Raw genomic sequence first — 23,805 nt, 5'->3', positions numbered from 1 at the left:
GACTTGAGCAGTAAAACAAAAACACAAAACAACAACCCAGTAACAGAAATAACAAAATCGAATAAAGGCAATTAAAAGATTGTCTAATAGTATCTAATTCTTGTATAACTTCATGATTAAGATAATCAAGTTCAGTGTGCATATCAAACTCCTTTTGTTGAAACAATTCCGCATTGCAATTCTTTTCCTTAATCTTTATCCTTTCTGTTTCTCCCTAGCCTGTAATTCCTAGAGCGTCGTCTGTCGGGGGAGGGAGAGAGGTGATTTTACTGCACAGCAGATTATCATTATTAGCACAAGCTGCATCTGTAATGAGCTCATTCTTGCTGCTAAAAACAATTCTATTACCTGATAAGACAAAGATTCCCTCGATCTGGAAATGCTGAAGAAATGGAGGTTGTGAGTTTGTGTGTTTTCTTATGACAATGGGGCCTTTTGTGGGGAGAGTTTGAGTTCTGTGGCAGTTAAAGTGCTCCTTTGGGGTCCCTTCTCTCTCTTTGTATTGGAGAGTTGACAGTTTCCCCGGAGGTGGGATGATGGGAGGGGATGCCTTGGTTCCCTGTCCCTGCCCCACAGAGTGATCTCAGTTACGGCTTTAACCTTGTTCCAGCACAGCTGTGAAGCGTGTGGCCAGGAGTCAGACTCTCCCTGCGTTCAGAGCTCAATTCTGCTTTTTTTCTGGCTGTGTGACTCTGGGCACTTTCCTTAATCTCTCTGAGCCTTAGATTTCTATTTTGTAAGGTGAAGATAACAGAAGAGCCAACCCAGTCTCACGAGTTATGAAGAGATTAGGCATGTAAATCTGTGCTCAGTAAATACTATCCATTACCATGGGGGTAAGGGGTCTTGGGGACATTGCTAGAGCTGACATGGGTTGGGGGTGGGAGCGTGATGAGCCCACACAGTGAGTTCTCAACAGAAAAGGGTTCAGAACCAGGGCTCCTGGCCCCTAATGAAGTGTTCTTTTCACTGCTGCACTTTTCTTCCAGGGATCCTAACCCTGCGAGGCAGGCAGAACAGGTGTAAGTGGCCAATCATAAATCTGTAGCTGCAGCCCCGCTAACGTGCTCGCTTATGTCAGACTCTGGTCCTTTACCTGGAATAGCTTATTTAATTAGTATTACTTAGTATAAATACTTTCATTCAACAGATGAGGAAACTGAACCACACAGAGGTTAAACAATTCACTCAGGGCCATTTTTCCCAGAAAAAATACAGGTGGCTCCTTCAAAAGCATATATATCCCCGACAAGAGCACCATGTCAATAATTGGCTTCAAACCGGGTTTGTCTGGATTCTCCAAAGGCTAAGAAGCATGTTCTCCACCTTTCCTGACCAGCCCAGGGCACCATCAGGGAAAGGCACCAGGTCCTCCATGACCTAGAGGAGCTGGCCACTCAGCCCCAAGGTCTTCAGACCTTGTTTCCGCTTTGTGTTCTCCTGAAGGTCACACCAAGGGCAGCTCTCCCCACACCTCTCTGTCTGCCTGGGACATCCCCCTGCCCTCCACACTCCCAGACCCCAGCTTCGGTTTACCTCAAATCACTCCTATTTGCTTAAACTCAACTCAATTTGGTGCGTGCTTAAAGTATTTTTAAACCTATTTGTCTAAGGGCATTTCTGACTTATGATTTGTGTGCACATTTATCACAAACGCAGCTTTGTGAAGTTTGGGGGTGTTTTGTTTTCCTTGGTTATCCTTCTTTCCCTCATCTTACCTACTTTTGAGCATTTTGAGGATCTCTTAGCCAGTGTCTGAAAAAGCTTTCTGTGAGGCTTATTGTCATGAATGCAGCATTTTGTCTGAGTGCTACCTCAGCCTCTTACCCTGAAGGTGCTCACCCTTTTAACGGGACATAAATCACTAAAACCCTTCCTTCTAAGCCGGGGGCTGAACGCTTTTTCTGTAAAGGCCCAGATAGTCAATATTTTAGGCCATATGGTCTCTGTTGCAACTACTCAATTCTGCAGTTTTAGCAGGAAAGCAGCGATAGACAATATATAAATGAATGTGTGGCTGCATTCCAATAAAACTTTATAGACACTGAAATTTTAATTTCATATCATTTTCATGTATCACGAAAGATTATTTGTTTGAATTTTAAAAAATTTAAATGTAAAAACCATTCTTAGCTGGAGGTCTGTACAAATCCAGGTGGCCCATGGGCCCAAGTCACTGACCCTTGCTCTAAACCAGAACTTAACCCAAGGGGGTGATGCTAGCCAGGATCTAGTTGTAAGTGATTTATTTATTTATTTATTTTTAAAACTTTCCAGGATGTGGCTGATGCTACAATACACCCCGATTCTTTTTTTTATTAATTAATTAATTTATTTTTTGGCTGTGTTGGGTCTTCGTTTCTGTGCGAGGGCTTTCTCTAGTTGCGGCAAGCGGGGGCCACTCTTCATCGCGGTGCGCGGGCCTCTCACTATGGCGGCCTCTCTTGTTGCGGAGCACAGGCTCCAGACGCGCAGGCTCAGTAGTTGTGGCTCACGGGCCCAGTCGCTCCGCGGCACGTGGGATCCTCCCAGACCAGGGCTCGAACCCGTGTCCCCTGCATTGGCAGGCGGATTCTCAACCACTGCACCACCAGGGAAGCCCCAGTGATTTATTTTGTAAGCAGTCTGGGTCAAGCAAGTGCCCTCTTGAGAGAGAGACCCCTTGGGAGGATCTGGGGAACAGAACCCCCATGCATCCCAGAAAACTGAGAATGTAGCTCAAACCCACTGCCAAGAGGGAGAGTGACCAGGGTGATATGAAGCTCTGATTAGCCGGGAGAAAGCCTGCAATTGCTTGAGAGAAAAGGTAGAAACAAAGGCCTGTAGAGGCTTTTCATACCCTGCATTAAAGTTAAAATCTAATTTAGATGAAAATGGATGCATAGAAATTAACTGTGCATGCGAGGCTTTTGTCGTTAGGCTGTGTACCCTGTAATGATAGCTTTACCAAATTTATTCCCTTGGCTTGAAAATAAAGATGCTTTTTGAAATTTGATTTTGTTGTTTTACAAATCGTTTTAGATTTGTGAATCATGCAGACTCCATTTCTGATCTGCCTCAAACAAAAACAGAGCATTAAAGTGTTTAAGATTCAATCAAAGGCTCGCTGTGAGTGGCACAATATTAAAGTAACAGAAAAATCAATTCAATTTTTATTTGGAACATGATTTGTCACAAATAGCATTCTAATAGATAACACCGATTATATGGTAGCAAATGTAAATTATATATACCGAGCTTACAACTTTGTCAGAGTCATCATTAAGGAATTTGACACATAAGCAGGAGAACAATAAATGTCAACTGAAATATATATCAGTTAGGTACAAATGGGATGCTGAAACGAGTGATGTTGGCACACGCTATACTTATAAGTAATAATATGCAGTCTAAAGTAGCTTGCGTTTTCAAACAAGAACTCTTTTTAAGTTGTCATTTAAAATATCTCATATTTCTGAAGGTCAGGAATAAACGGCACTATTAGCATTAAAAGCTAGTAAAAGAAAAAGTAATTTGTTTTTCATTTAACATAACATTTAATGAAATAGCTTTGTAAAGTATTCGCATGTTTTTTTCCCCTACGGAGTCTGAGAAGACGGGATGAAGATGCTGCATTCTTAACGAAGAGCTTTGTATTGCATCTTTGTTGCTGTTAACATCTTGGTTCAGTAAGATCTCTGTGGAATTACAAGGTTTGTGCCTGGGTGGGTGGGTAAATGCTAAGAAATAAAGCTGTTTACGTAAGGGTGGTCTCGGCTCGCTCCAGCAAGATGCTGCCAGGTCCTGGGTTTGGTCCTCATCAGTAGTGCCACTGGCACAGGGAAGACAGCAAGACACTGAGGACAAGTGGCAAGACTGTCCGAGACTGAAGATGGGGAGTTTTGATGTGACAGACACAAGTCCCCATGAGTAAGAGGAGAGAGGCTCTTGCTGTGTGTCTTGGGAACAATGGCAGATAAATCAGGATTTGAATTCAAATACAGATGGGGATGATCTTGGGGTCTTAGAAACCTTTCACCAGTGACCCCTCCTACTAGCCACAGGTCCTGAACTCCAGAGTATTGTAAACCACCGCCCTCTCTCTCGTTTTTCTCCTAAATTTGGATAAAAGATCTAAACTACCAAGAAATAACATTGACCAACACCATTGTAACCACCACCTGGAATTAGCAAAGACGAACATTTTGTCATATTTGCTTCAAATCCTTTTGTAATGAAAAATAAATATAACACCACCGATAGAGGATTTTAAACGTCCTTCTTTTGATATTTTTTACCACATCTGCAGTGAGTGGTAGTACTTTGTGAACAGACATGTACTTACATGGTAACCTCCCTATCTAAGGGGCATCTTCCTGACACTTGCTTTTCTGTTCAACAGGACATTTGGGAGATCTATTCATGGTGATATATGTGGACCCTCGCTCATTCTCTGTCATTGATGAAGTGGTATTTTGGGTAATCGGAATTTCATTTGTATTCCCTCAGTTACTAGTGAGATGAATCTCAAACATTTATGGTTCAGGTGTCTCTTTGTGTGTTGCCTGCTCATATCATTTTGTCCACTTTTCTATGTGGCTGTCCTTTTCTTTATGCATTCTGAATACAAATCCTTTGTTGGGTCCACTTCAGATACCTTCTCGGAGGCTGTTCTTGTCTTCAGTCCTGTCCTTGGTGTCTCTGTTGCTCTTAAAGAATAGCTCAGGCCTGCCTGCCCCTCCTGCTTCACTTATTGGCTATTTATCATGTGCCCGGCACTGTACTAAGTGCTATGCATGCTTTATCTTATTCAATCATCACAGCCACCCTGTGAGGGAGGGCTACTGTTATCCCCAGGTGTGTTGAGGTTGAGAAGTGAAGAAGCCAGCCCACGTAGTACAGGGAAAGAGACAGCTGGGACCCAAGGCCAGGTCGAGATTTTACATGCTGTATAGGGGTTCAAGAAAAAAAATTTAGAAAACGTAAAGAAAAAAGAAGAATGAAAGAAAAACCCCAAAGTATTGAGCTCAGGCACTTTGGTTCTGCTGTGAATTCGAGGCATCCCTGTAAAGGGAAGGGTGGGCTCGTTCTGGCCTCATTCTCGGAAACTCAGGGGCTGAATCACTTGCTGTTCTCCTCAAGCCCCAGCTCCTGTGGCCACGACGCCATTCACGGAATTGCTCAATGAAGCCATTTCTGGATTCTCAGAATCAGGCAGTGGATGGATACTCCCACTCTGCCCAACAGGTGTGCCCTCCACTGCCATCCTAGGCCCTGAAAGTGCCTCCCTCTTCCTCCCACCAGCCTGTTTACTCACTGGGGCCCCAGGAATGAGTGAGCAGGTCAGCTGGGAGCTATTGGGAGGCTGTGAGTGGGCAGGAGGCCAGCCTGGAAGGGCCACACTGCACAGGCCCCAGCAGCTCTGCCTGCTGCGGCACCGAGCCCCCCAAGAGCTCAGCACAGACTCCTACCCGCTCATTGGCCTTGAAAGAAGACCCCGCAGGCTGAGGTCCTATCCAGCTCAGGAAGGAAAGCCGAAACCTGGCACTGACCAGGTGGTAGGTAAGGTGGGTGGAGCCCTCCGAGCAGCCCCTGGGGTTACAGCATCTGCAGAATCTTTGTATGAGCTGGGGCCCAGGTCTGCGGGTATAGGCCCTGCTCCAGGCCCTCCCACTGGCTTTCTGGTTTTCTCCCAGGGAGAGGGATAAGTTGGGGAAAATATCTGCATACGACAGAATATTGCAATTTTCTTAATATTAAACAGCTCTTTAAAGTAAAAATTATATCGAAAAGATGCCTAAAATTGACACACAATTTGGACAATTCACAGAAAAAGAAATACAAAAGGCCATTAAACACTGAAAAGATGTTCACTCTCATTCATAACAAAACAAACACAAATTACAACATAAGGAAAAGCACTTTTAGTGCCTAATTGACAAAAGGTTTGACAATTTACCACATTGGTGAGGGTGCAAAACACTCTCATGTTAGAACAAACCATACGAAATTGTCAATATTTGAAATTTTTGGCCCCCAAGAGCGGCAATTTGAATTTACAGTTCAACCTACCGTGTTGTTCGTTGGAGTGTAAATTGGACTGTAATTTGGCAATACTGATCAAAATAAACATCCTAAACATTTCTTAGACAAATTTGTATCATGTTCGAATATCATAAAAGGATAGTAGTTGCATGAATATTCATAATAGGAAAATTTTATATGTCCATCAGCAGGGACAAACATACCACATCACATCCCTCAGTGGAATCTGTGAAGCCACACAAAGAATGAAGAAGCCCTTTCTGGACCATTAGAGAATAATATCAAACTTACTGTTAGTGAAAAAAGCAAGGTGAGAAAGGTGCGTATTGTATGCTTCCATTTATTTGAGAAAAATAAAAGGTGGGGTGGGGCTGGGGTGTGTGAGATAGGGTACATGAATATTTATACATAGAATGTTTCTGGAAAAAACTCAAGTTGTCTCTGGGAAGAGGAACTGAGAGGCCCGAGGGCAAGGCTGGAAGGAAAGTACTCTGTGTATGAGTGCTCTTCTGCATTGTTTGCATTTTGTGCCGTGTGCATGTAGTAACTTCTTTTAAAGCCCTTCTTCCTCCATGGCGCAGGCAGGTTTCACCTAAATAATGCTTAGAGCTTGTCACTCATGCCACAGGCTGCTCTCACATGGGGTCTGCTCTCTCCCCCAGGATGCTGAAAGCTGAGTGGGCAACGTGTGAAAGCAACCTTTTCAAATAGGACAGAATTTCACTGTCTAAGGATATAAAATACATTAGGACAGGCCACACCAAGTGCCCTGAAAAAGAGAGATGGTGGCAGAGGTGGACCGGTGGGATGTTTTAGGCATTACCTGTGGCCAAGTTGGCTCCAGCCCCCCAAATCTTTTCTGAAATGTGACCCCAGAACATAGAGAATGTCACACTAACACCTCAAGATCAAACTAATACTTCAACATCAAAACAAGGCCATTAAAAATTTTATTATCAGAAAGATAAAGAGGCCACCACATTTTTATTTATCATTTCTCCTTTACTTTTTTTATTTTTTAACATCTTTATTAGAGTATAATTGCTTTACAATGGTGTGTCAGTTTCTGCTCTATAACAAAGTGAATCAGCTATACATATACATATGTCCCCATATCTCTTCCCTCTTGCATCTCCCTCCCTCCCACCCTCCCTATTCCACCCCTCTAGGTGGTCACAAAGCACCAAGCTGATCTCCCTGTGCTATGCAGCTGCTTCCCACTAGCTATCTATTTTATGTTTGGTAGTGTATATATGTCCATGCCACTCTCTCACTTTGTCCCAGCTTACCCTTCCCCCTCCCCGTATCCTCAAGTCCATTCTCTAGTAGGTCTACATCTTTATTCCCGTCTTGGCCCTAGGTTCTTCTGACCATATTCTTTTTTTTTTTTTTTTTTTTTAAGATTCCATATATATGTGTTAGCATATGGTATTTGTTTTTCTCTTTCTGACTTATTTCACTCTGTATGACACTCTCTAGGTCCATCCACCTCACTACAAATAACTCAGTTTCGTTCCTTTTTATGGCTGAGTAATATTGCATTGTATATATGTGCCACATCTTCTTTATCCATTCATCTGTTGATGGACACTTAGGTTGCTTCCATGTCCTGGCTATCGTAAATAGAGCTGCAATGAACATTTTGGTACATGACTCTTTTTGAATTATGGTTTTCTCAGGGTATATGCCCAGTAGTGGGATTGCTGGGTCATATGGTAGTTCTATTTTTAGTTTTTTTAAGGACCCTCCATACTGTTCTCCATAGTGGCTGTATCAATTTACATTCCCATTTATTGTTTGTAGATTTTTTGATTATGGCCATTCTGACCGGTGTGAGATGATATCTCACTGTAGTTTTGATTTGCGTTTCTCTAATGATTAATGATGTTGAGCAGTCTTTAATGTGTTTGTTGGCAATCTGTATATCTTCTTTGGAGAAATGTCTATTTAGGTCTTCTGAGGCCACCACATTTTAAACAAGGGTACAGAGTTTGTAAAACGTCTTCTCGCACCATGTCGCTGCTGCAAAAATTATACCTGTGGAAGAAAACATTTCCAGCATGAGGCTAGTTTGCTGTGGAAGTGTGACCTCAGATGAGTAAACAGCTTTTGGCCAACTCGCTGGGATTCGGACCTCTCTGACTGAAAAGCTTTCTGCTACACCAGGCAGAGTCCAAGTGACTCTCACCCAGCAAATCCACTCAGAGAACCTCCTCCCCTCCTTGGGCTTTTAACGAGCTGAGAGTGAATCAGTGGTCAGACCAAAGATTTTCAAGGTCTAGGGGGTTTGGGGCCTAGCAATGGTGATCTTCTTTTAAGGTGGACCATATTTTAAACACAATTAGGAGTTTCCATATTTTAAACACAATTAGGTACTCTCCCAACTCCTACCAAGTAAGACTCTGTTCCCTCCGAATGAGAAGAGCTTGGCCCTGTAAGCTAGATCCCAACACATGCCATAGTCTCCAAACAAAACAATTTACATTAATACCTGCACCCCAGCTGAAATTAACTCAGAGATTTCCTACAAGTACTGCACGTGTCTTCCTTATTGCTTAAGGTAAAAGAGTTTCATCTTTGCCTGTTTCTTGAATCTATGCCTTACCACTGAGGCCTTGCTCCTGTCAAGTTGAATTTGGCTTAAGGAAAATGATTGATTTTTCAAAGTAAATTGGATGGATAGATGGAGAGTTGAGATGAATAGTTGGGTAGATGAATGGATGGATGGCTGAACAGCCAGAAGGGTGAGGAGACAGGTCTGGAGAGATGGCTGGATGGATAAGTGGATAGGTAAGTGGGTGAGCAGAAAGGGCTGGATGAATGGATGAGTCGATGAATATGTAGCTGGGTAGGTGGGTGACTGGATGCATGGATGGATTGGTGAATAGATTGATAGCTAAATATGGAAAATAAAACTTAGATGGAATAAAAGATACTCACTCAGCCCTGTCTTCACCACTTTGCACTGTAATTCGGGAAGCCCCCAGTTTGGCCTGGAAGAGATTTATCACATTGTTGTTCCAGAGGAACTTGACCTTCTGGACTTTTCCTACATTGAGGTCCACATCAATGTCATGCATATGACTTGCATTTGGTCGGAGGGATCCTCTGAAAACATAGACAGAAAATGTTGTATCAGCTGGATATATAAATACATAGGATGACGGCAATTTAGTTTTTCTTCAAACAATGGCTGCTGTTTCTGGTTTTCTGCAAATAGGTTGTATGACTTCATGCACATCCAGGGGCTACTAAAACACAAATGTATTTGTGAGGAACAGACCTTTTAAAAACACTGGACTCTAGATTTCCACTGTCTTAGTTTGTCCCTAGAGGGAAGTTAAATATTTGGGGTGGCATATTAACCCTATTAGTTCACTGCAGGACTATATTAATGCAAAGTCTTATGTTCAAAGATGCCTGTGGGTCAGCCGAGGTCATTTGTTAGTCCCTCATATGTAGCACAGGAAGTTGTCAAAGAACTTTAACTTAACACGAAAATTATTATGTAAAAGTTCGTGCAAAAAACAGGATCTATTTTTACAGCACGGTTATGCATTCATCCAACACACATTTGCCAAGTACCTCATATGTCCAGCAAAAGTAGGTGCTGAGGCTACCACAGCAACGAGAAGCTGGCCTCAGGCTTCCTGTGTGTGTGTGTTGCCGGGAAGGGAGTTGCCATACAAACGTGCCTGGCCTAAGGAGAATTTGATATTCATAAAACCTAAGTCAGGAAGCAACGACTGACAATCCAAAAGGAGTTAGCATTTGTCTCATTTTAAATAGCCAGTTCCCCCTCTGGGCCTCACTCCTCTCGTGTGTAAAATGGGGTGATTGAACCAGATGCTAAGCCTTCCTTCCAGCTTTGACATTCCAGGATTCAATGGTTCTGTATAATAGAGGGCTAGATTTATAAAGCAGTTTATACCCAATCTTGTATGAAGAATCTATTATGGAAAGTATGGTCACTTCACTTTACTATCAAACTTACTTGAAAATTTCATATTGTTTTGAGTTTCCATTACTTCCATACAAAGCAATCTTGATGTGCCCACTCACTTTCTTTTTTCCAGCCAGTGTGACAGATACCCTATATCTCCAACCTGTTGAAAGAAATACAATCATTCGATTAACTCCTCCTGTTGAAAAGAATGACCCCGTGGACGCAGTCTTGTTCCAAGCTCTAAGTCCCCCGTGGATGAGAGGCAAGGGTGAATGTGAGTAATGATTTCCTTAAGTGAGGTTTGGGGTCCCGGGATTCAGATTCTAGGTGGGGGTGAGGGACTCAAGAGGAAGTAAATCTTACACTTCAGCGCAATCTCTTGTTGATACAGCAATGTATGTGCCCTGATGGGTGCAGGGCAGCCGGTTACTGCACCTGTGTACCCTGGGTACACATCACTGGCCATCCCCAGAAAGGCCACAGGGAGAGGGAGATGCTTGTGGCTCTAATGTTTGGATAAATCACCTACTGCTCTTTTAGTTTATTGCTATTTTCACATGCAACGGACATATTCTCAATAGAAAAACAACCTAGGTAAATTATAAAAAGAAACAACCTTCATCAGCACCCCATCTACCTGCCCTGTATCCCAGGTCCTTCCCTGATGTCACCACTTTGGTCTCTATACTTAATCAAGTCCAGTGGTTCCCAATCAGGGGGAGATTTTGCCTCCCTGGGGACATTTGGCAATGTCTGGAGGCTTCTTTGGTTGTCACACTGGGGGTGAGGTGGGGTGGGTGTGGAGAGCTACTGGCATCTAGCGGGTAGAGACCAAGGATCTGTTAAACAAACTGCAATGCACAGGACAGACGCCTACAACGAATTATCCAGCCCCAAATGTCAGTAGTGTGAGGTTGAGATATGCTGATCTAGAGCTTTCTCTTTCTCTCACACATATATGTATATAAAAGAATATAGGCTTCTTTTCCCTTCTTTAAATAGCATGTGCTGCTATTCTCTATTCTCTCCACCCATCCCCACCCCAGAATGATTCCCTTTCTCTTTCCTGCCCTGTGTTCCAGAATGTTTGCCTCCCACCCCAGGATCCTTGCTGCTGGCTTTTAGCCGGGTTTAGCTAATAAGAGGTGTATGCAGGAGGTCAGAAGGCAGGAGGAGAGAGGTGCAGGTGTCCTCTCCCTGGCTCCCCCCTTGCTCCAGAACCATGAGTCTGGCAGAAACTCCCTCCTTCCCTGCATTCTGAGAGCTGCACAGTCACCAGATTCTGGGGGCCTCAGCATCCCTTGCTTTTTTTTTTCTTGTTACAAAGAAAAATATTTTATTATAAAATTTTGGAAAATATGAATATGGGTAAGTAAAAATTTAACACGAAAATTTTGCTTGTTCCTTTAACCCTGCCCACACCTCTAACTGGAGGCCCTTCAGTAAAATCTCTCCATTTGAGCCACTTGGATGAGTTCTGTCTCCTGTTGGGACCCTGACTGATACATGACATGTTGCAGGCTGTTTTGTCACTTGCCTTTTCACTAAATATCCCTTAGAGATCTCTCCTCAGCATATAGAGCTATCTCCTTCTTTTTAGCGGTTCTGTACAGTATTTGGTGGTTTACCACTTGGTGGGTATCCAGGTTTCTCTCTCCAATCTTCTGGTATTAAAAACAGTGCTGCAGCGAACACCTTTGAGCACTTTCTCATGCAAGTAATTTTCCTAAGGTACGCTCTGAGAAGTGGAATGACTGGGTTAAAGGAATATACATATAAGACTTTATAGAGAGTGCCAAACCATGATCTTTCATGATAAATATTGTGAAGATTATGTGAAATACTGTATATGAAAAGAGTTTTGTGAAGTGCTATATAATTTTTTTTTTTTTAATGTAAAAATCCCTTGAAAACTAATTGCTCTTCTATTCGGCTACCATGTGATATTATTTATAACAAAAGAATCTTGATCCTTTCACTATCTTGTACTTTTTTAATGAGAAGCTGGGCAAAACAACAACAGAAATGCAGCGTGCTTGTGTGTGTGCAGGGGGACTGGTAGGGGAGGTATTTAGCTAGGAGACTTCTTGACTTACAGTGGCTTTGCCCCACCTTGCCCTCTTCTGTTAATGGATCCATCCTTCCTGCCCCTGGGGTGGGTGGACATGTGACCCAGCCTGGGCCAATCACTGTACTTTATTCCATTGATCAGGATTTTTGGTTAAAGGGTGAACTTGAGATCCAAGACAAATGCCATTCTACTGTCTTTCCATTATAGCTTAAACTGGTTGGAGTTGAGTTTCTGTCAATTGCTACCAAGGGTCCTAATAAGGCTGATACTCTAAAATTATTTGCAAGAATTTTTAAATGAGTAAAATGGAAACTTACGAGTAAAGTTACCACTGCTTCCTGTGTTCAGGAAAAAGGTTTGTCCCACAGCCCTGGTTTTCCCCTGAAATTGGTCAGCATAGTGCCCCATTTTGGGGCATCCTTCAGCAGGACAAGGGAAACAGCCGCTCTAGTGAAAGAAAACAGTCTGTCTGTGAGTCGTAGGCCTTTGGCTCACCCATTTTCCTTTCCATCCTCCTATCTATCCATCCATCCATCCATCCCTCATCCATCTTCTCATGTACCTATTCTTCCTTCCGTCCATGTATCCGTCCTACCCCTTCTCCCCATCCACTGATCCAGGCATGCATGCATCCATCTACCCGTGCATCCTTGCACACATTGGGAATTTTCCAGAATGAAAAGTTGGGGATCTAGGGAAGGCCCAGCACAGTTCAAGTCTGTGCTGTCCCCCTCCTGCCCATCCTGTTCCTGGGAGGAAGGCTCTGTGAGCCTCAGCATTTCTAGTGCCTCCTTTCATTAGCCATGGAGTTACATCTCTGCTCTGTTCCAAGCCAAAGGGACAAAACCACCATATGGCACCACCAACTTCCCTGGGCCCCTGTTGTGACCTACCTTCTGAAACTCATTGTAGGATGCACAAGGGTAGCCTAGGAAGCCATCGGGGCTGAGGATACTGCTTGAGTAATACTTGTAGCTTCTTAGGTGATTGCAAGCCACAAAGTCTCGGGTTCCTGAGAAGGCAAAGGCCAAGGGCACTCACAAGAGGCATTAAACTTTTGAAGCCCGAACCATTTTGTCCCAGAGAGGAATCACCTCCGCATTTCACAGGTGGGTGTTGGTGCTCCTGAACACCTTGGTCACAATTCAAAATTTCTGTCATTGACCTTGACATACTTTGGGGCAAGTAGAAAAGTTGGGGGCTTGTTTAGTAGTGGTGGTTGGCTGGAGTCGCTTTCCTCTCCCCGGCGCTGTCCATTTTCTGGGGTGGTCCCCCTCGGGGCTAGGCAAGTGTTAGGGCGTGAGAAGGTCTAACAAGCACCTCTGTCTAATCCTCGGGGGCCAGGCATGTAACGTAAATGAATAACGAAGGCTTGGGGGAGTGGGGGGCGTTGGTTAGAGATATATCATACTTCACCTTTCGCGTGAACCAAGCTTTTCTCAGGCTGAGAAATTCTTCCTTCTTACTCCTCCAGGCATAAGGTAAAAGCAATGGAGAGCAAGGTCACCATGGCCTCTGGCTACTCTTTCACTGCATTTTATTTACCGTCTTTCTCTTTAAACCAAAGTCCTCTTGTTTGGGAAATTGATTTTTCCTGTCTCCAACTCCTAGGTACAAACTTCCCATGGAGTGATCCGCAGTGACCCTGGCACACCTGGGGACCACTGCTGGGCTTCATCCGCCACCCGTGGGGAAAGGAACGTTGCCCTTTGTGCTCGGGGGATTAGCTCTCCATAGCCCCCTAGTCCCGCGCGCCCCACACCAACACTCGTTACCAGACAATAGGACCTGTTTCGAACTTAACTGTCTCTTTCATCCAAAATTGCTGCCCAGGGGTTCCATGTTAGGGAAGCAAGCGGATGTAATTGTTCCTCAGCAGCCAGGGTGACTCGGCACACACACAACAGAAGCACGTTCCAGCGACCGGTCACCTCTCTAATTAAACCGGGGCTCCTTCCTATTACGTGTGCCCTGCTCGTCCCATCTGAGAGGAGGCAGCCCTCATTGTGACTCTGGTGTTCTTTCAGAAAGCAGATCAGCCAAGGAGCCCTCCCTCGGGTTACCTGGTGCTGAGCAGAGAGGAGGTGAAAAGCTCCACCGACTGTCGGTGGATGTTGGCTATTGTTTTATCGACTCTGCTTTTTCACATGAAGCACATGCAAGATTAAAATGCCACGGAAGGCCGCTCAGCTCAAGGTAACAAGCTGGACACAGAGCTTGCTTTGCGCCAGGCCCTGTGCACGGTCCTGAGGAGTCCGGGTGGCCCAGGCCACAGCCCCTGGTCTCGGGGAACTCCCCACTCAGAAAAAATAAAGACTAAAATGAGACGATCACAGACACAAAGCCTCCACTTTTAAGGAGGAGAGTGAAGCCCGTTCTCAGGGGAGGGGCGACAGGAATAGCCCCAGGCCAGAACAAGGGATGGCTAATGGAGATGGTACTTCAGGTCACCTAATATTAGGGGTACTGAGCCTGCTCTCTCAGATAAATGGAGACACGTACAAGGCTCGTCCCCCAGACCCCCAGGCCTCCGCCTCCATGCACGTGCCCCTCAAACCCCCAGGGCACGTCCGTCCTCCCCCTTCCCCCCATCGTCTCCTTACCAGCTCAGTCCCTTTCCATCCCTAGCACCTGACAGTAGCAAATGGCAAGAAAGTCAAAGCCCTCCAAATCTTTGCTTATGCTCTGCAGATCTTCAAGGAGCCTGCACTGAAGGAAGGACGGGGGCCAAAGGCAAAGCTGGGGCCTAACTGATGTGCCAGTGTAGCCCACGTCCCAGCATCCTGATAAGGGGGAGAAGGCGCAGGCTGGGCATGGGGTCGGGCTTTGCAGACAGAAATTGGGCTTAAACATAAGGTGGCCTTGGGCAAGTTTTATCACCTTTCTGACCCCATTTCCTCGTCTGTAAAATGGGGCTAACCAGAGAAACTACCTCGTGCCACTGCTGTGAAAATGCCCGGCACAGACCACACCACCTGCCTTCTCCCCAAGTGGAGCAGCTGCTGTCTTGCTTCTCTCGTTTACATACCTTCCCATATTGCATTTATATCAATGATGGTTGACAGGGCACTTTTCTGACATCCAGGCATTTCCTTTCCTCCATTTGGGTAGAAATCCAGGTGGCCCACCTTTTGGCTCATTCCAAAACCTGAAACATTGGCAGCAGAGGTGAGCGGGAGGGAAGTGGTCCCAGGGTCAGGTGGTGGCCACAAAGAGCGTTCAGCTCCTTCCAATGGGAGCAAGAGCCTTCCTGGCAACTTCTCCCCACAGTGTAGCCACCCTGTCTCTGGCTCTGCGAAAGTTCTCAGATGAGCACTTGGCGAGACAAGAAAGGAGGAGAGAGCAGAGGACGTGAGATGAGGGGGGAGGTAGGCTCTGGGTGAGCGGGCACACGTGTATGTGTGTCTATCTGTCTGTCTTGGGGAGGCCCTGAACAACAACGATACCATCATCGGTGTCCTGATACCATTATGCACCAGAAGACACATGGCAGGGCTGGTGCACTTTTTATTACTTTATTCACTTTAAAATTTTGGTTTCTACATTATAGTGTTACACTGAGACCCCATAAACTTTGTTGTTATATTGAGAACCACAGCATAATGGCTAGGTGGTTTGGATTTTGAAGCACACAGACCTGTGATCACATCCTGGTTCTTCTTACATATCTGTGATCTTGGGCAATTACTTGACCTTGTCGAGCCTCAGTTTCCTCAGCTATGAAGTGGTAATAACAATACCCACTTTTCAGGGTTGTTAACAACGATTAATGAGCAAATGTATATGAAATGTTCAGTGCAGCACATGGTAAACATTCCGTAAGTGATAGGATCATCAAAAACATACCCTTTATTGGCACATTTCATGAGTTGTTATACAAGAAAATATTGAAAAAAGAATGTTAATTTTAGAAGAATTAAATTAAGGGCTATATTTAATCTCCAACAAAACAAACTGTAAGCAAAGCTTTGACAAAAGAAGAAAAAAAATGCAAAGATTACCTTTGCATTTTGCAAGTACAGGTCAAACATCAATAATAAATACCACTCTGGATATTGACAGACTAGGGAAGGATGCAGAGTTTGGAGACTGAGTGAGCCTTCCATAGGTTATAGAAGTCTTCTGTCCTACCTGGGGCCTCAGGCTGATATCACTGGCACTGAACTGGCTGTTTGTTTGTGGCTGACACCCATTTTGACTGGTTGGTGCCCAAACACCCATTTTGACTGGTTGGTTAACCATTTTGAATGCCACCCTGTGGTATGTGTGTGCAGGTGGGGGAGGGTGGCAGGTGGCACATGCCTGGACCCGCTCTCATCAGTTACAGCCCTGGTCCCTGAGAGGTGGGGTGAGGAACTTACCCAGGAAAGGGATTATGGGAGCAGAATCCGTGTGAATCACATCCACAAACATGGCATCGGACGGGTCCAGCCGAACCTCCTCTGGCGTGCCCTGGAAGCCTGGCTGTGCCGGGTCCAGCCCTAAGAAGGGGGAGGTGGGCAGGGAGGCTGCACTCTAAGACCACCCAGGATCTAAACCCTGTGCACACAAAATCCATGGGGATTCCCGGGCAAAGGACCCCACGCCCCAGCAGTCATCGTTTGGAGAATTGAGTCTGTAGCTCCTGGTCTGCTTGGGAGACAGGCTGCGACAGAAAGGCTGCCAGTGGGGTCGTTGCCTGTCATAGAACATCCAGAAATCCCCACTGCCTGGCGTCATGGGAGGTCGGGATGGTGCCCTTGCTCCCCTCGTCTCCCTTTTCCTTTTTTCCCTCACACACGTTCTGTTTGGCCGCTGCCCTCCAAGACTGAGCTCCCGGGCCTGGCCCAGCTCCTCCACAGCCTCCGAGCCCTGCACGGTCCATTCCCCCGCGTCTTCGGTCATGGCCTCCAGCCTGCCACTCACTTCCCCGCGTTCTCCCCTAATCTGACTCTCTCCCCTCCAAGACCCCCTCAAATACCACCTCTTCATGGAAAATGTAGCCTCTCCTTTCTTGGCTCATTCCCTCCTCATTGCATAGGATTCTTTTGCATTAGTTAATTCTGCTTTGGCTTTTATTTGCCTACTTAGTTGTCTGCCTCCTGCACTAGACTGTGGATTTCCTGAGGCAGGGGCCCTGCCCAGTTCGTCTTCAAAGAGAAGCAGAAAGTGGAAGGAGCAGGGCAGTCAGGACTCGGTGACCTACATCTAGTGCTGGCTCTGCTCAAGGCCACGTGCCTGTCCTCCTTGAACTTGGAAAGTGGGAATAGCAACAGTAACTCCCCTGGCAGGGTTACTGTGAAAATCCCATGAAAAGATCTAAGAGAAAGGACATTGCAAACTGAAAAATTCTGGGTAAACATGAACTATTGACCCTTTATCCTTCACCCGAAGCCTAGCCTGGTGCCCAGAGCAACAGACGCATTCATTAAATGTTGACTTGAACAGTTTGCCTAAGTTACATACTGATGTGGTACACCAGATGGTTGTCTGTGTCTATGTCTGTGTATTCATTCTGCCTAGTGTTTCCTTCCTCCCTTCCTTCCTCCATTCATTCTTTACTGAGCACCTCCTATGGCAGGTCTCAGCTAGTCACTTTCATTTTCTGCCTGTCCTGGCACAGCGAAGACATTCAGTAAGTATTTGTGGAACTGATGAATTGATTTTTTTCAAAAATCAGCTCACCTTTTAAAGAGCTTTGCCATACTCTAGCAATAATGAAGTCATGAGTTTAATGTGTTAGTTATATTTTTCTTTTTTTATAAATGTATTTTTGCTTACAATCGTGTATTTTCTAGTACACATGAAAATATACGAACAATTATTTTTTAAGTCCCCTGCACCACCTAAAACCAGTTCCAGGAGGACCAGAAGGGGCGCCCTTGGCCGTGGGAAGCGCGCGGGTCTCGCCTTCCACCGCCTGCTCCCCTGGCTGGGCCGGCGCCCGCCCCCAGCCCCGGCCCAGCGCCCCTACCTGTGATCCTGCCCACGCGGCCCCCCAGCCTCCTGCCCGCCTCAGCGGCCGTGTGCGCGCCCAGGCTGTGGCCGATGAGGTGCACGTTCTCGGGGTCATAGCCCAGCTGGGTCTGCGGAGGGAAGGAGCGTCAGGTCCCAGAGCACCGGGTGGGGACGCGCCGGCCCTCGGGGAGCGGGGATCGGGGCAAGACCCAGGCTGGAAACTCGGGAGGAACGACCCCCGGCTCCAGGCCGCCGCCTAGGACAGTGTGACCCGGCCCCCGGGTGGCCACAGTCTGCAAGTCCTGGGGTCCGGCTGGCGCGCAGGGTAAGGGTGCTGACCAGCGGCCAGCGCGTCATCTGCAGGCCGCCTTGGCCGGGACTGGCAGTGCTCTGCCGGGTCCGACACGCAGCCCGCCGCGGACCTCCCTCCCCTCGTCCCCGGCAGGGGCTGGGCCAGTCCAGAACGTGGTGATGGGCCCGGCTCTGGGGTTCTCCAGACTCGACCTTCCCTGAGAGCCAAGACTCATCTGGGCTGAGAACTTCAGGGCAGCCCAGCCTGCTCTACAATTCCCAGAACAGCCTGCAAGGAAGGCTTATTTCAAAAGGGGAAACTGAGGCTTGAAGAGGTTAGTCTGCCTCAGGCCCCACAGCTAGGGATCTTCAGGACATCCCCAGAGGGAGGAAGTTTGCAGCTTCATGTAGCAAAGGCCCTTCTTGGGCTCCCGGCTTTCAGGCTCTGCCTCTACCCATGGGTCCCCAGGCTGCCCCTGGGTGCCACGGGGTGCTGGCCTGCCCCTCTCCCTGCCCCCGACCCACAGGATGTGGCCCAGGCAGGGGTTTACCGAAAGCCCTTGTATTAAGAAAGCGATCTCGGCTCCCACGACCCGCGTGTTGTGGACGGCTTGGGTGTATGTCGTCCGGGCCCCGCGCTTCCAGTCAACACACACGCAGTTCACCTTCTCCACTTTAATCATTTTCTGGGAAAGACAAACATGAGGGAGAAACCAGTTTATTAACAGCCAGGGGTGGCACACTCCAGAGATAGGAATTTACAACCATCAAGCCTCTAGCTTGTGTCAGAGCTTTAATATTCCTCACACTCGTCCTGATCCGCACCACAGTGCTGTGAACTGGGTATACCTACTCCCACTTAGCAGATGTGGAAACTGAGGCCCGGAACAGACTGACTTGTCTGAGGTTTTACAGATGGTCATTGACACAACCAGGTCAGAAAGATAACTTACGAGGTCAGGGGTTAGCAAAATACTACCTGAGTGCCAAATCCACTCGGGTAGTAGTTTGCTAACTGCTTTTATGAAGTTTTATTGCAAGCGGCCACACCCATTTGTTTACATATTGTTCATCTCTGCCTCATAGCTACAACAGAAGCCATATGAGCTGAAACCATATGACCCACAAATGCTACAATATTTATCACCTGCTCTTCTACAGGAAAGTTTGCAGACCCTTATACGAGATAGTTGAAGCCACAGAGAGGCTGCTTTTATGTTCCCCAAAATGCTTTGATGGGAGATATAAAGTATTGAGGGACAAGTTTAATAAGATGAAATTTAGACCGAGGTAGGAGACAACTCTCCCGGATACATGCATCTTTTGTATCATGCAGTGTGACCCGAGCACAGATACTGGTCCCTTGGGGGGTGGGGGGAAGAAAGATCAGAAAGGGCTACACTATATCCTTTGTTCATTTGGGGAGGTCCTGGACTGCATTTTGAAGTTGGGAGTGGTTGGCTGGGGGTCAGGGCATCATGGTGGACCACATACCCTCGGCTCTCCAATTTCCAGGTCCGCATAGCCTCCCTCTGGAACTCAGGAGGCACGTGGGAAACCCCAGACCAAGAGGAACAAAGAGCGCTCGGGCAGAAGCTGCTCAAGGTCTTATCCCAGTGCAGCTTAAGCCTCTAAGAGCCGTGCCATGGGCACCTCCTACAGGCTAAAGCTGTAGACACACGGGATTGTGGTGTCTTGTGGACAGAAGACCTCATTTCGCATTCCACCTCTGGATTCAACTTTGGGCGAGTATTGAACTTTTCTTTGCCTTAATTTCTTCATCTATAAAATGAGAACCATACTGTGCCTGCCTCACAGCGTGGCTGAGAGGGTTAAACGGGACAAGGACTGTGGAATGATTAGCGCAACGCCAGACTCACAGTAAGTGCTCAGGAAATGGATGGTATGAGTAATAATTCATTACTAATATTCATGATCACTATAGAGCTGCACTGTCCAATACTGTGGCCACGAGCCACATGTGGCTCTTTACAATTAATTAAAATGAAATAAAATTTAAAATTCAGTTCTTTGGTCACGCTAGCCACAAGTCAAGTGCTCAGTAAGCACAGGTGGCCAGTGGCTCCTGATTCCGGTAGTGCAGATATAGAACACTTCCATCGTCACAGAAAATGCTATTGGAGAGTAGTGTTGCGGGGGGTAAAGTATTTTTTATGTCATACAAGGGTTTTATATAAACCATCAGAGACAAACGCCAGGTAATTTGCTGTTGTCTCCACCTCTGGGACTTTCTGATTGGACTCTGGATCTTTTCAGCCTCATAAGGAGATGTTTGGCTAGAGGTTCGTGGGTTGGGAGACCTTGACATTGGGTGCGCATGAGAACCCGAGTTTTCCTCAGCGGTTTTAGGATGGACCCATCTCTCCTGGGAGGTTATCCTTTCCCAGCTTCAGGGGATGCAGCGTTTGACTCCGTGTGCTGGGCGCTGCTCTCACCAGGTGAGGAGGGTGAGTGCCTACCTTGCACAGGTCAATTATCCAGTTCTCCTCCCCCTTGTCTAGGAAGCCGTGGATGATGAAACGTGTCTTGCGGTCCAGTTGGAAGTTGGAAGCCTCGATGGTGGCTAGGTCAGTGACATTGATCCTCTGGTTAAATTAGAAAAGATGAACTTGAATGTTGGCCTTTCCAAGCCACATACCCATTAGAGCCCGTTCCCGTAAGACCAAGGTGACAGATTCAACTCCCGAGACGTTGGGTGAGGCTAGAACAGGAGTTCCTGACTTAGGGTTGGAGGACAGAATTCAGAACGTCCAAGTTTAGTGATTTTTCTATACTGAAATATAGCGTTTTTGTTAATTGTGAAATTGAGCAACAAACATAGTAGACTTAGCAATACTCTGTCACCAATAGAGGTGGCAGATATTTTCATTTTATATTACAGTTGTTACAGATATTTAAAAATATCATTTGTACTCATTACTATTTAAAATTACAGAAGTTATTAGACCAACCCCTAGGCCTTGTTATTTAGTGAGATAATAAAGCAGCACACATATTACTACAACCCATATTTATCTTTTTAAATGTACTGATAACTGTTTTCCAATATAATTAGTGTCCTTTGTAATCCAATGTTTTTTATTTTATGCATTTAAAGCCCTTCCTGCTCCACTGAGGTGCATCTCCCCTCATGCCTGATGCTTCTGGCCCAGGGGTTCCTCAGCTTTTCTGTGCCAGGACCTCTTTGGCCATCTGGGGAAGTCTATGAGACCCTTCTCAGGATTTTTTTTTTTTTTGCATAAAATATATTTTATTTAAAAAAATTATCTTTTTAAATGGGGACTCTGGGTGTGTAGTTTGTCACCTAGAATCCCACAGTAGGTGACCTCGGGGACCTATAGACAGGCACCCTGCTCTCTCAAACTTGGTTTGGGGTCAGAGCTGTGAGCTACTTGAGTTCTGAGCAAGTTCTTCCTGTTCACTTCTGAGCACCTGGAGGAAGCCTGCTGGCCTCCACCTGGCAGGACTTCTGGGAACTGAAGATTGCTCCAAGGGTCCCCAAATTTCTCCTTTGTCGTTAAATGTCCCCTGTTCCCCTTCTAGCTCCTGAGGAAGGATTTACATCCCCTGATCCCTACCCTCTGAGGGGCTACGGTCACTCCACTGCCTGGTTCGGAAAGAAGACAGACCCTCTCAGGGATACATAGGTCTGGGTTTCTCCATAAGAGCTGCTTACACCCCCTTCCTCCCCAAACAGGGTTCTAATCCCGGGAAGCCCTGCAGTTCTGTGCACAAGTGTGTTAATGTGTCAGTTTCCGGGTTGGGCGTCCATAGATTTCATCAGATACTCGAAGGGATTTATGATCGCGAGAGCTAAGATGGCTCTAAGTCTAACACTGGTGAGGGAGCATCATGAGAAAAGTTCCAAGGCAGTGAATTATTCCTCAGACAACCATGTGAAGGCTCCAGTGTGGGTGCCCAAATCCCCCACCATGCGGTCATTCTATGCCCCTCTTACTTGGTAGTTATTTGGATTCTCATTTGTATACAGAAGAAAGTGGGCGTCAATGTCCTTGGGAGACCAGGGAAATAACTTTAAAGGCCGCTGAGGGATCCTGGTCCATGGTTTTTCATCAGAAAAGCAGCCAAAAGGTTTATAGCAGATCTCCTTTCCTGGGGCAGGAAGAGGAACAAACAGGACACTTGTGAGGTTCTTAGAAGGAGCAATGTCATCTCAGCTACTCGGGAGGACTCTTCAGGGTACAGCTCAGGGCTGGCGAAGGCCAATGCTCATCTTTATCTTTGCTGTCAGTGTTCCTCAGACTTCTGTGGTGATAAGTACCACCTGGGGGCTGAGGGTGAATGAGCATATAGACACTCCCAGGCCCCTCCCTCAGAGATTCTGATTCAGAGGGTCTGGGGTGGGGCCCGAGAAACAGCATATTTAATAAGTGCCCCTCTTCATCAGGCAAGTTGGGGAATCACTGAGAATTCCTGGGAACCTTCAGCCTTAAAACTACCTCTTGCAGGAAACTCCCAGCTGGCCCTTTACATCCACTCATCAACCATCAGGTATTTATCAAGTGTCTACGAATGTCGTAGCACAGAGATGCTACTCGATGAGTCTTGAGGTCTCTCTTACATCCAGCACAGGCCGTGCACACAGTAGGCATTCCTGGGCATCTGTCCAGTCCACGTGTCTTCCCGTCATCCTTCTATGCACCTTTGATTTTTCCAAATTATTCTCTGCCATTTCAGATTTCCCTGTTGTTCTTTGAAAAGGTAAATGTCTTAAGAACAGGGAGAATTTATTTTTGCATCATACTGTGTATAGTAGGGGCTCAGTACATGCAATTGATGACCTAAATAACCCCATCTAAATCTGAGGGTCCTTTCTCTAGTCCATGACATATTTTCACAATTATGTCACCCCCAGTATAACCAGGTGTGACATAATTTCAAATCCAGAGGATTACAATGGATTTTCTCTCTTAGGCTTCCTCAACTGATGGAGCCAAATATTGGTCATTCATTCAAAAACTGGTAATAGTTAATACTTGTTGTTTACTATGTGCCAGATACCACACTAGTGTTTTACCAGTATTGGCCTGTTTAGCCTCCAAACAGCCCATGAGGAAGGAATGAATATTACCTCTATTTGACAGAAGAAGAGCCCAAGGCACAGAGACGAAAAGTCAGCTACCCAAGGTCACAGCTGGTGGTGGAGCCACGATTTGAACCTGAGAAGCTTAACTGGGAATAAAAGTAGGAACTGGGGAGCCATAGAGACAAATCAGATCGAAACCCGGCCCTGAAAGAGAGGAAATCTAACTGGGAAGGAACAATGACAGCGTTGAGTTCATTCTGGGAAGAGGGAACAGTCCCACAGGAAAGGCCACAGGAGGCTAAAGCAACCTTGGCTTCAGATGGTAAGCGCAGGGGCTTCGATGCCAGGTTAAGACGCCTGGGCGTTAGGTGGGTAGTGGGGAAGTGCTGGGGTGCTGAGCCGGTGAGTGGGGTGGGAGCCAAGTGTAAGTGGCTCAGAGGCGGGGGAGCCTGGGGGCAGAGCTGTGGG

The 23,805-nt window shown here is 46.3% G+C and overlaps 1 protein-coding gene across 1 annotated transcript in view; it reads right to left on the bottom strand.

Annotated features, from left to right (window-relative positions):
- Positions 1 to 585: 585 nt before the first annotated feature.
- The window catches only part of LOC309635621 (pancreatic lipase-related protein 2-like), a gene marked incomplete at its 5' end in the record, with an annotated part of 34,734 nt that continues 11,514 nt past the window's right edge, over positions 586 to 23,805 (bottom strand). The window contains 11 exons of the mRNA XM_082407111.1: positions 586 to 8,061; positions 8,965 to 9,132; positions 10,019 to 10,130; positions 12,359 to 12,488; positions 12,935 to 13,053; positions 15,070 to 15,189; positions 16,403 to 16,522; positions 17,995 to 18,106; positions 18,821 to 18,955; positions 20,750 to 20,875; positions 22,249 to 22,463. Coding sequence (XP_082263237.1) covers positions 7,968 to 8,061; positions 8,965 to 9,132; positions 10,019 to 10,130; positions 12,359 to 12,488; positions 12,935 to 13,053; positions 15,070 to 15,189; positions 16,403 to 16,522; positions 17,995 to 18,106; positions 18,821 to 18,955; positions 20,750 to 20,875; positions 22,249 to 22,463 — 1,451 coding nt within the window. The 3' untranslated portion in view covers positions 586 to 7,967. The remainder of the gene's footprint in view (positions 8,062 to 8,964; positions 9,133 to 10,018; positions 10,131 to 12,358; positions 12,489 to 12,934; positions 13,054 to 15,069; positions 15,190 to 16,402; positions 16,523 to 17,994; positions 18,107 to 18,820; positions 18,956 to 20,749; positions 20,876 to 22,248; positions 22,464 to 23,805) is intronic.

This window comes from Balaenoptera borealis, assembly GCF_965194805.1.
Source record: "Balaenoptera borealis genome assembly, chromosome: 10".
Lineage (NCBI taxonomy): Eukaryota > Metazoa > Chordata > Mammalia > Artiodactyla > Balaenopteridae > Balaenoptera > Balaenoptera borealis.
This window is presented reverse-complemented; position numbering and strand designations above follow the sequence as displayed.